Here is a 12578-nt window from a genome sequence, read left to right on the forward strand (position 1 = left end):
AAAACACTCCCGCAGTCAAATTTTCCACAAACGCTCGGCAGAAACAGGTTCAGGCTTTGTTCTGTCTGCAGACGCTTTGAAAGCACCACCAGCACCGAGTAAGTGGAAAAGCTGAAGAGCTAAAGAGAGACGCTAACTCTACAAAGAGGGCTGGATGTAAAGCAGAGTTAAGGACCAAACGAGAGGAACATCTATCGCCCAGCCTTTAATTTGCGACTGCTCCTCCACATTCAGCATCTCGGCTCTCCTCCCGTCTGCTGACGGCTCCTCACACCTGACTACAGCCGGCTCGGCACCGAGCCAGACAGCTTTGATTCTACCAGACAGGATCAGGGAGCAGAAGACAGTGACTTCAATATTTCAAGATGTGTGGGTGCCAAGAACGCCTCCTCCAAGCACAGGCCTCATCACGTCGACCGTGGTGGAGCAGAGGCCACTGGATGCACAAGTTATTTTTGTTTGTTTGTTTGTTTTTTCCAACATGTTGCCAGGCAGACAGACACCGAGCAGAAAAAGAAAAGGAAACAAATTGAGAGGGAAAGAGTGATTTAGCACTAAGCTCCGTACCTGCACCACCAAGATGACCATCCCTATGGTTCCCAGCAGATGCTTGTTATCGTCCAGCCATTCCTCCACTTTCTCGAAACAGCCCTGAAATGGAACAAAAGCTCGTAAGGATACCACTAAAAATGTGCATTTTCAATGCGGCAGCAGAATCATGTCACTTCAGTTGCACTTTGAGCTTCCTCCTGTTAGAGAAATGCAGCAGTCCGGTTCACACATTCACAGGAAAAAAAAGCATTTCCTCCATATGAGATTCACCGTAAGATGGAAGACGGGCGGGCGAGGCGCTAAAACAAGGGAATTACTCATGAGCGGTGGCTTTTATATGCAGACTTATGGGACGCATGAGCAGCAGTAATCGTGCTCCTATAGACCACCCGGGTTCACTGGGAGGTCACTGGCTGCTGGGGCGGTATGGTAAAGAACTTAACGGTGGTTTCAGTGGTGAAGTGGTGCCCCCTTCTCGAGTGTCGGTGCCGAAGCAAGCATGTAAAAAAAAAAAAAAAGAAAACTTAAAGCGTGCGGCCGTCTCCTCTGGGCAGGATTACTCACAAGCTTTTAGTGATGAGCTTCCCCAATGGGCCAGCTCAGTGTCTGCCTATTCTCATTTTGGCAATTATATTACAGCTTTTAATCCTCTACTTTGGACCTGCTAACAAACCACATGCCAGACCAATAGCAGATTAGAGTTGTAATGGGAGGGGAGATTGGTGCACATTGTGCTGCGAGCTTTTTTTGAGGAAGGAGCTGTTGTCTTATGCATAATAGGAAAAAAAAAAAAAACAATAAACCATTGCAATCAGAATTTCTGCAACAATAGGAGAACTTTAAAGCCGCTTTAAATCCACACAAAGGGCTCGGAAAAGCACCGACCGAACAGATGGACCTAAAGATGTATGTGATGTACGGTTTTCATGCCACTTGTGAATCAGGGAGCGAAAAAAACTCAGTCATGGTGTCTTTGAGCCACACAATTATAATTTAAAGCCATGTATGTTTAAGCACTTCAAACACGGCGTGCAGCCATATGGATGTAGCTCATGATCGCACAAACATGTTAAAGGCCCCGGAGACACCCAGACTGCCTTCGCTCTTTAGTCTCATTTCATTCTGTGGTCCCTTTGTTTGTCTTTGCAGCAGCTTTGCTTCCCTCACTAGTCGGTTTTGTGCCTGTAGTTATTTTGCATGGTGTTGCGGCCGCTTTGCTTCGCTTTGTGGTGGCGTCGACTGTCTTTGTTGACATTCTGTCGTTTTGTTCCTCTTTAGAGACGTTCTGCATCCCTCCGTAGATGTTTTTTGACTCTTTGATTAACTTTACAACAAGAAATGAGCTGAAAGTCCTTAAACAGAAGCAACCGGGCGAGTCCCCTGCAGGCCCGTACAGTAGTCCTGCCTTAGTTGTATCATAATGTACACACAACAACAACAACAACAACAACAAAACAAAAACACGTTTGCACCCCAGCCGATGTGAACTCACCCTGTTCCAGAACATGTTGGTGGAGTTACGCCCACAGTTCTGGTAATGCTCCTGGCAGCAGCGGTCAGGAACCACCTTCTCCTTCAGGGCCTCGTGCCAGTCGGTGTACGCTATCACACCGCAGCACTTCCACTGTCACACACACACACACACACACACACACACACACACACACACACACACACGTCCAACACAAGATTAGCTAATGCTTCCTGTCAGTCCGGGGAGACCTCAAACAAGCTTTAATGCAAAACGTGTTGTAATTAGTCCCCTTTGCTTTAAAGCACTAAAATAAGGGAATGAAGTGCTTCAGAAAGCCGGCTCGGACTTTCAACGTCACATTAATCCTGCAGCAACAAGCCAGGAAACACATTAGCTGGAATATTTCAGTATAACTTTGCATTTATGTGCGACTTGTCGTGTCGTGATTAAACATTCATGCTAATGTTTGTGATCCGGCGATGTGAGGCCCGTACCTCCGCCTGGATGATGTTCCAAGCGTTCCTCAGGCCGATGTTGTTCTCTGAGTTGTAGAGCGCCAGCCCATCCTTCAGATCCTGCTTCGCGTTCTCACTCACCTGGAGACCAAAAAGCAAACATTAACCTCAGTTAGAGACCTTGGTTTACGGGGTTTGGATCAGTCAGCTCAGCGTTCATTACAGTGTTTCTGTAGTTTCCGCAGCAGCTCGTTGAAGCTCGAGTGCATTCACATAATTCTGCTCTTTTCAAACCGTCGGCGGCTTTTCTCACACAGCTGTAAATAATAACGCTTGTGTCCATGATGTGCAGCGAAGTGCTTTCAGATGTCTGTGCGTGATTGATCGTGGGCTTCTTTCTTTGTTTTTTTGTTCTTCTGTGAACTGACTAATCACGACGAAAGCAGAACGCAGGTATCTGGAAACAACGACAGCGTAAATACACACAGAACAACACACGACTCCGTTACAGGTAACCTTTACTTCCTGTCATGTAAAAATAACTCTGCTACAGTCACTTGAACTTTTTACGCGACGCCTGACACGTCGTGCGTCGCCTTCCTCGGCGTGCTCGCCCTTCAGCGGTGCTAGCAAATCATTTTCCTCTTGACTGAACCCCAACAATGTGCTCAGGGTTGTGCCATGTCTGATGGAGATTAATATCTCATTGGATGTGTTAATGAGATACAAAATCAGAGCTTCAGCTCTCCTGCAGTTTGCTGTGCCTGCGGGGATTTGTTAACTGCCAGGACAGATTGAGAGGCGCTTCAGATATGCAGTAATTATGACTGGAAAAATGATGCGCGCTGCCGGAACCGTGCTGCACGGCTTCACAGGCGATACGAGTAAAATCACAACAAACGCAACACGTTTGCCTCGACGGTAACAGGCTGCGAATGTGCCCAGGAATATATATTTTAAAAAATCTGCACACAATAAGAGAAGCGGCGTTCTGCCGGCTGTCACGTACTGACACAACAAGGTGCTTTCAGCTCGTCTCCACTTTCTCTGCTCATAGAGAAAGACTGATGTTCAGCTAAACAGTGTTAGCAGCAGGCTGCACAATAAATCCTTCAGTTAAAAAAATAACAGATATTGAAGCTGGTGGGTAATGTCAGTCTGGTTTTTATAGAAGAAATACAATTTTAATGCCACTTGACTTGTGCAGCTCAGCCTCTATTCTGTACACCGCATTGTATACACAGGAAACTGCATTAAACTTTAAATTAAGTGGTTCAGCGATTTATTAGCAGAAATGAAAAGCCTCAAACCCTTGTTTTCTCAGCTGCGAGGCGTTCAAAATCTATTTGCTGAATTAGAACCAGAAAATCAAACTGAATTTTTACTGAGTAATTAAAGTTTCTGTGGCAATAAAATGCTTTAGTAATCTTTAATCATGCAAAACCCATTTAAAGCATCCTCTAAAACCTTTGAAATGAGATTAGTATCATTTGGAACCACAGCCTTCCTCGTCGCTCCGTACGTTTGCTGATGCAGAGGAGGATCCGTGTGCTGAACCTCGGCCCGCCGGCCTCGCCATATCCATCCTCGTGCGGGAAAACGAGATGAGGACGAGCAGCATCAATCTCTGCCTCTCACTTTGTTTCTATCTTCTCGTCTCCGTCTCGGCTGGATGTGATGCTGCTCGCTCATTACTGACTTCTCGCACTAGCACAGTCACTAGAGAGCAGACCTCCCCCCCTCCCTATTACAATAAAAATCATCTTCTGAGTCTTCAATAAGTCTTTGCACATCTTCCATTTCATGTGTGGAAGTCTTTGTTACAGCCTGAGATGAAACTTAATGATCCAGATTTACCGCTAACGAGAGGCAGACAAATGAGTACAGAACAAACAGGGATTTGATCATGCAACACTCTGACCCACTTTCTCCTCGCAAAAGAAGCAGATAAAAACACATCTGTGTTGCATTAGCCTATTTTTTTTGATAAGGAAAACTAACTTCTTATCTGAAGCTCGCGTTGCTGCTACTGGAAAGCTTTCACAAATATAAGACCAACACCATACTGTGATTGCTTCCAACTCCTGCCAAGTTTTCTTTGAATGCCACCGCCAGGCGTCAACGCGATATTTCTTGTGTGGCGTATTGACAAAGCCCTGAGACGCGGCTCATACTTCTCATTACACAGATAAACTTGTGGTTTCCCGCGGCCTGACCGAGTCCGCTCGGCAGCGCAGGACAGCACATTCATCACGGGAAATCTAAAAGGGTTCAGCTTGGCCGGCTGCGGAAACGAACGGAAGAAATGGAGAAAACAGAGAAAGACAAGCAGATATACATGCTGACAGGGCGGAGGAAGGTTTTCTATCCAAACCTCTGTGTGTTTTCTGTCACTAAAGCAGAACAGAGAGTGGGCGGCGGCGGATCGTCTGATAAACGCCTGTCTGGGGCTTAAAACGCTGTAATGATACCGAGCATCGCAGCGAAATTACGGTTTGTTTTCATCAAAAGTTTCCCCGGATTCCAGCGGAGAGATTTCCAGTGTTAGGACTCCCTTCTGTCAGAACTGGGCCCCAGTTCTGGTGACATGGCAGCACCCGGGGGAGCAGGTACACTGAGACCTGTCACTGTGCAGACGTGGAACTGCACCGAGGACTCATTACCAGAGTACACAGCCACGACAGCGCTGACTGCCCCAGTTTGAAAAAGTGATGTTTTCGTCGGTGAATATGCAGCACGATCCAGAACATCTCACTGGTCAGACAGCAAAGGTCGCATCTGCCATGTAGGCGACAGATTCCTGCTGCTTCAGAGAACAACTGGCTAACAACTGGTGTGTCGGCGGGAAGGCTGCCGGAGGCCGAGGAGGAGGATTTACACCCAGCTTATAGCAGGAGGTGCATCGAAGAGCGGTTCAGTTGTGGGAGTTTCATTCGCATTTACCCAACTTTAATTTATCACTTTGAACAATTAGGATTCGAGCGTTTAATTCCAGATGAATCACAGTCTCTGCAGAACGATTTCATAGAAAACAAAAAAACAGCAACAATCAATGTAGCATGCAGGCGGTTCAGTAAACATTTTAGCACTCCGGCTAAACGAAAAGAAAAAACCCACCATCTGTGATGAAAGGTTTCACAGATGGGCTAAGGTAATGGTACATACCGGAGTGAAAAACTAAAAAACTTGGAGTGTTTAGGAGGCTGGTTGGTTCTGTGCTGGAGACCAGAGCTGTGCAGCAGCACCGCAGAACCAGGACGGCTTCTGTTCAGACCTGCAGGATCTGATCTTTTTGGTAACTTGTGAGCAAAAGAGAGCTTTGAACACAAAACTTTGGAGTGAAAATGGTGCACGTGTTACCGTAAAGACGCCCATTCACACTTTACCTCACATAAAGTTTTATTTGTGGTCAGTAAGTAGAAGTGTTAAACCAACATGTTGCTCTGTTTTCGCTCTGCTTTCATCTCCACCAGCTCCTGAAGGAGATCTCTGAGATTCCTGCCGTCTTAAATCAACCAGATGAAGCACGTTGGATCACCAGAACAGTTTCAAGTCCTATGATGCTCTGTGGACCTGAGCAGAGACGCAGAATCAGGCAGCAATTATCATAATTATCAGTGGATGCGTCTCTTTAAACGACACCTTCATCATTACACAATCTGAAGTCAGGCAGTATCTACAGGTTCTTTTAACACCTCTTCCTGTTCTTCAGCGAGCACCTGGAACACCTGGGCGGATTCTTGACACATACATGTCGTAACACAACCAGCTGTGGTTCTGGTTGTGTTCAGGTCATGTGACATCGCATGAACAGAGCGGGTTTTTGTAAGAAGAACGACGGCTTGTTCGTACAGCTCTGACTTGACAGCGGTGCGGTCGCGTCCCTTTTGATCCTCGTTCTCTGGATGAATTAATGACACGACTTCACATCGCAGCTGAAACAGGCTCTGTGATCACGACAATAACGCCGATCCTGAGATTATTCGCTATGAAAGTCTTTTTAAGCTGCACAATCCAGAACTAGCTGCTGCTGGTTTTGTGAATGAAACGAATTATTCTGCAGCAGGTTGGCTCGTCTCCAGTCAGCTGAGAGCTGAACCGACAGTCACACCCCGACTTCCATCGTGACGCTCTCAGAAGATAAACTCAGGTCAACAATCCGACTTTCACATGTAGTTCGTTCCTCCTGCTGAACTTCTTTCAAACGTCATTAGCGCTCTTTTCCTCGCGCACATGATCATTATCGGACCACGGACAACCAGGGCACGCCGCCTTTAATTGTCAAATCCTTTGACTCTTGACAATCTAAGAAGCTACGACAGTATTTTGCCGTCGCGTGGCTCCGGACGAGAGCGTTTACTGCCCTGGAAGTGTAATAAATGATGTGGGAGACAAACGGCGTCAGAGCCAGAGGTCCCCAACAGCACATCATTAAACAGGACACTTCATTCCCTCAGTTGCTCTGCAAGTCTGCGTTAGGCAGCCCGAGGCCAGGGCGCTCGCCAGAGCCATGGGAAGACCCCCGCTCCTTCTCTGTAATTGGTCTGGAGAAATAATGCACGGTCAGGGATTGAGCACAGCTCTGCCTTTACACAAATGCTACACACAGCTGGACGTGTTGGGTCGTTAGTAAGACGGATCGGGAACGCGTCGCGGCCTTCGCTGATCCCTGAACTGGTCTTCTTCCTCCTCCGTGACATCATCGCCTTTCTCCTTCCACCACTTTGCAGCGACACCTCGTCTCACTTTTGTTCTCTTTTGTTCTCTCTTCGGACTATTTTTATGTATTTCAACACCTTTGCACATAACACATTCATCTTTCTTGCCACCCCTGGCTGTGATATCTCATTTTCCTTCCTCCTCTCACCTTTGTCCACTTGCTTTTCTTCTCTACTTTCTGCCCCTCCTGCATTTTCTTTTTCCCCCCCTACATCCCTGTATATGCACATGCTCCGGCGCTTCCTGTCTCTGCTCTCCAGGTTCTGCTTCCTCATTCCGAGCTAATAAACCTTCACCGGTGTTCAGCTCAGCGTGTTGGGTCGACGGAGGCACAATGAGGTCACAGCGTTAAAGACGGATGGCTGTAATCTGGTTTGTGGCCCAGCCATCTGCTGTAGTCAGCTGGTTGCTAACTGCAGGGCCAGCCTTTATTATACTACGGCCTCTACATGGCATTTAATCAGAGAGCTTAACACCACTGGGCTGTGGAAAGGAAAGAGGGAGTACCCACACATAAGCCATACCTGCGGGCAAGACTGCTGGGGCGAGGAAGACGAGAGAGAAATTCTCAATTAAGAAAGAGCAGTGCCTCTAAAGCAGGATTAAACTGGCGGAAATGCAGAAATAAAAGGAGGAGAGACGAGACGCCTGAATGGAAGGAATGCGTTCCTGCAGCAAAATGAGACGCCGTGAGTTTGCATCTTCCCCACATCTCATCGACATCTCGTCACCCTGAAGGATCACAGCTCGCCGTTAGTCCTGACTTAGTCATGACCTATTTGAAAGACTAAAAAAAAAAAAATCTGTTTTGCAGGCGTCTGTCGATTCACGTTAAAAGCTGCCAGCCACTGTATGTCTTCCATACTTGTTAATAAATGCCTTGTGATTAGGAGATCAAATAGGAGAAGTGAATTAGTGATTCCTCTGATCACAGCCTGTAGCGGAGGACGAGGGGAGCCTCACACAGCATGCCAAACCTCGCTGGAGGAAAGCAAATCAAGAGCAGAGGAAAAACCAAAAAGCTGAAGGCCTGGTGTGACAGACACCGATTGTCCTTCATCCAAACCTAACAATCTTTAACATATACTGCTGTTTGAATAGCAGCCCCACACACTCTGCTTAAATTCGTCTCGCCTGGAAATGCCATCTCCACTAACATGTAATTTGCCGTATCGTCCTTCCATCCCAATGACATCCGAAGACCAACAACGGGAAATATTTGGCAGCGTCGTGCGTTATCACGGTTTCACATCCCATTAGGTTTACGCCGAGATAATCACACTGTAATTTGGCAAGACAGGACAAACACAAAACACGGTGCAACTTGTGAATGAGACGTGGAAATGAGAGAGTTCTCGCTGAGCGACGCTCGATCCTTCACTAATGCAGACTCATTTGATTTCTCATTTAAGAAATCCTCAGCCCCACTTTGCTATCTTTTTCTGACTTCACAGGTGATGGGAAAGCACTGCTGTGAAGTCAAGAGGCTCTCTATTTAAATTCCACCGGAGGGATCAGGGTTGGGAGGGTTTCTTCTTCTTCTTTTTTTTTTCTCTCTCTCTCAAAGTTAAGCCGGTAATATTTTGGTGATAAGGCAACAGACATATTTACTCCTGACAGGGTGTGCCTGAGAGACCTGATCCAAATCTGAGAATGGATTGGCTTCTAAATGAATTCCTTTATCTGCCTGAGAGACTAAGTTTGAGCAATAACCTCAGAACAAAGCGGGAGAATTAGCCGATGTCCCGGGGGCTGCGCGCCATCCAGACTTCGAATATATAAATAGACAGATCTATCAACAACGTGTCCTTGAAAACAGATAGAAGTCTTCATTGCTTGTCCTGCGCGCCGCTCGTCGTCTTCAGGATGAAACATTTGTGCGATTAAATTAAAGGCGGTGAGGAATCTCGCCTGCTCGTGGATGTAAGTAATACCCCGAGTTTTTCATATCGTCATCTGCTGTCACCCCGCGGAGCTTCACCTGACTCGACCTCGCTCGGCGGGTCATGGGAAATGTGCTCGGGGCTAATTACAGGGAGCCAACTGGTGGGGATTGGGCTGCATTTTGTGGCCTAACCTTTGACTGCTATGTTAGTGGCAGAATGAAGACATTCAAGCTCCCAGAGGAAACTCTGACCCCCCCGGAAACATGGATATGTTTATCACACTAACACATTTTATTGCTTTCTGCATGTGTGCCTGCTGCTGTGTGTGTGTGTGCGTGTGTGTGTGTTTAAGACAGCGTGCAAACTCCAACACAGCAACTTTTCCAAGGTTTCCAGCTACAGCGCATGCCTCACAGCCCCGGCATTGTGCATCTATATAATTGATAAGTTGAGGCCGACTGTTTGGCTGCATAAAGAAAATGTTAGCAAGTGGATCGCTAACAATACAAGACGTAAACTGTAACGGAAAACAAAATCAACTTACCTTATCTGAGTACACAAAGAACAGGATGAGCAATATCAGCTCCGCCAGAAGAATTATCAGCAGGACAATGAAGAACTGTCGGGGAGAGGAAGGAGAGTCTTGTGTTAACAGTTGCTCCGTAAATCCATTCTGTGATTCAATATCAATCTGAGAGTCTCGGCCCGTGTTGCAGCTGTTTGTGTGCGAGAGGAAAACAGCCGCAACACGACGGATTTTTATTATATACAAGCCAGCTTTTATAATAAACCCTGCATGTGTGATTTGTAGAGCGTCTGATTTATGCTCCTGCACATGAAGTGATCAGCAGCAGGTCGAGGGACTGACCAACAGGGTTTCATAAGCACTGATATTGATTATTCGTTAAACCTGACTGAGATAAACAACCAATATTTAGAAGCCTACATGTGCACATATAGCTCAGGTATTTTATTATTAGTAATGTGTCATAGCTACGTCTTATTTCTTACGTCTACAAATGTTGTGTAATTTTTGTTTCTGAGTAATATCTCATTAAAAAAACTCCTTCAGGGCTCAATTTTATCTTCAACACATAATGAAGCTCTGACAGGAATCCATGCAAAACTTCCTTAAATCAGCCCGGTTTGTTTATCTTTTACATTTATAATATGTTTAATTGAAAGAGGACTTTTAAACGATATTTTTTTTACCGCTGATCGTTGTTACTCGTGACACACGATCAATCGGATCGACCGGAGAGGTGACCGCGTTTAGGAGAGCGGCGGCCGCGTCGGAGCTAAAGCGGCGCATTTTTAAATGAATTTATCTGAAATCGGTTAAAGTAAACCACCGAATATCAGATCCGCTAATTGGTCGGGTCTGATAATTGGTTGACCCCTACTCGGCTGAAAGCAGTAGTTTGGGATGGATGAGGAAAACAGGAGAACAGAAAGCCCGGTTCTGTTGGAAAGCAACTCAACCTGCCGACCAGCGTCTCTCGTAGCTCATTAATCAACCAGAACCAGTTTATTCTGTACAAAAACTAAATGTGTGCTTTTGTTTTTACGAGTTTATCTGACAGATAAATTGGAGCTTTCTCACCAACCGTGACATCAATACTCCATTAATTCTTTTTTCTCATATCCAAGAAGCAGCCCAAGCTCTTAACAAGCAAGATATAACATGCTGCTGAGCTTCAGAGGTGCTGAAACATGGGATTTGTTAAATTTGGACAGAGCTGGGCGAGTGAATTTCCCATCATGTCTGAGTATTCCTCTCAGGTTCCAGTTAATGCTTCCACTTTGGGAGCAGAATACATCGAAACCCAGATTACTTAAGGATAAAAAAAAAAAAAAGCAAAGCAAGAAGAAAAGACGGAGAAAGAGACGTGAAGCAAGGTGGGAGTGACAGAGGAAAGGGGAGAGAAAAAAGAAGAAGAATCGAAGAGCTGGAGGGCTGGGGGATGTGTGAGAGGAGGAAGAGAAGGTTTAATGCCTCCAAAGATTAATTTCCAACACAGCCCTGCATCTCATCTACTATTCTCCTTCCTCGACGCCGCGCCGGCTCGATATTTACCGAGCTCTTCCACGCAGCACGGAGGGGGAGGCAGGCGAACCTAGATTTCTTTTTTTTTTTTAGAAAACCCCATTAATTCCAAACTCATTTGGGAAGCGAGGGGGTCGGCTATTATTTATGTCAAGGCCTACGTGAAACAGTTATTGTTGTTGGCAGAGTGTCTGGGTTGCCAGTTTAGTGTATCACTGCCTTCACAGTCACACTTTCCTGAAGCTGAAGCCAAAAGGACGAGTTGCTGCTAATTGCTCTGATGGCCTCGTGTGTGAACATCCACCTGCATGCTGAGCTTTGGAGGGACGCTGGTGGAGGTGTTCGTCTGCTGGCAATTCATGCTTTCAAGGTTTTAAAGCGTTTCAGCCGCATATTTCTGTGTTTTCTCAGCCGCTTTGTTTCTTCTTCTTGTTTTAAATTTGTCTTGGTAAACAATTTTTGGCAGCAAAAAAAGACGGACTGGAAATCTACTGCAGAGGATGTCTGGGCTTTGAATATTTCTAATCCAAAGAGAGCTGTCCGCCGAGCAGCTTCACAGATAATGTGTCAAGGTAAACGCTCAGATCTGTTCACTCCGGGAGATCTAAACCCACTCTGATGTTTCCACGTCCACCCCCCACCACCACCACCGCCGCCGCCGCCGCCGCCGATCCGCCCCGGTGAGCGCTCAGCTGGACGGACAGACGAAGGAAACACAACAACAGCGGTGATTAGCAGACACGCCTGCACCGAATTATATGAAACGCCGTCACACACAGATGTGGCGAGAGACTTAATGAGGAGCATCAGGACTTCTATATTTCCCATTAAGTTTTTTATTTTCTCATTTCGTCTGTCTGTCTCGCCCTCCCTCCTCTCCTCTCTCTCTGCTTCACAGTTGTTAGGCAGGTGAAGGAAGCCATGTCTAACACTGAGGATTTGGTGGGGCTTTTGACTGATGCAAGAGCTTCAAGGGATTGAGCTGTTTGTGATGTTAAGTACTCAGAGCTCCAACTCCACTTCTCATTTAAAGTTTCTATACATGAAAGTTTTATTTTTTTTTCTCCCCTTTTTCTAAACCTCATTCTGTTGGGTGAACTTTCATAATTAACTTGTGCTTAAGATAAAACACTTGTACAACTTTGGGCAAACTGTGCGCCGTCAAGACAGAGACGTCTTTGTAATGAATAATAGAACATTCTCAATTATTGAGCGCAAAACTATCCAGCGCCTTTTTGTGCGCTATGTGCTGACGTACGCCGATTCAGCCGCGGATTTCACACAAAAGATTTCCCGTCGACGGCGCTTCCACCGGGCCGTGACCAGAGCTGTGTGCATGCACTGGTGCTAGTTTTCAAAAAGGCAGAATCAAATTGCTTTGCTCTATTTTTCCTTTTTAAGTCCCAAACGGGGCTGCGTGGAGTCTCCATGTTCTCCCCGTGCAG

General features: G+C 46.2%; 1 protein-coding gene across 2 annotated transcripts in view; it reads right to left on the minus strand.

Moving 5' to 3' along the window:
* tspan9a (tetraspanin 9a) overlaps positions 1-12578 on the minus strand; it is a 170540-nt gene that overhangs the window by 7557 nt on the left and 150405 nt on the right. For both annotated transcript variants that reach the window (XM_008293292.1, XM_008293291.1), the window contains 4 exons: positions 9631-9705; positions 2521-2622; positions 2045-2176; positions 568-651 (listed from right to left, as the gene is read on the minus strand). In XM_008293292.1, coding sequence (XP_008291514.1) covers positions 568-651; positions 2045-2176; positions 2521-2622; positions 9631-9705 — 393 coding nt within the window. The remainder of the gene's footprint in view (positions 1-567; positions 652-2044; positions 2177-2520; positions 2623-9630; positions 9706-12578) is intronic.

Source organism: Stegastes partitus, unplaced genomic scaffold (genome assembly GCF_000690725.1).
Source record: "Stegastes partitus isolate 25-593 unplaced genomic scaffold, Stegastes_partitus-1.0.2 Scaffold871, whole genome shotgun sequence".
In the NCBI taxonomy this organism is placed as follows: domain Eukaryota; kingdom Metazoa; phylum Chordata; class Actinopteri; family Pomacentridae; genus Stegastes; species Stegastes partitus.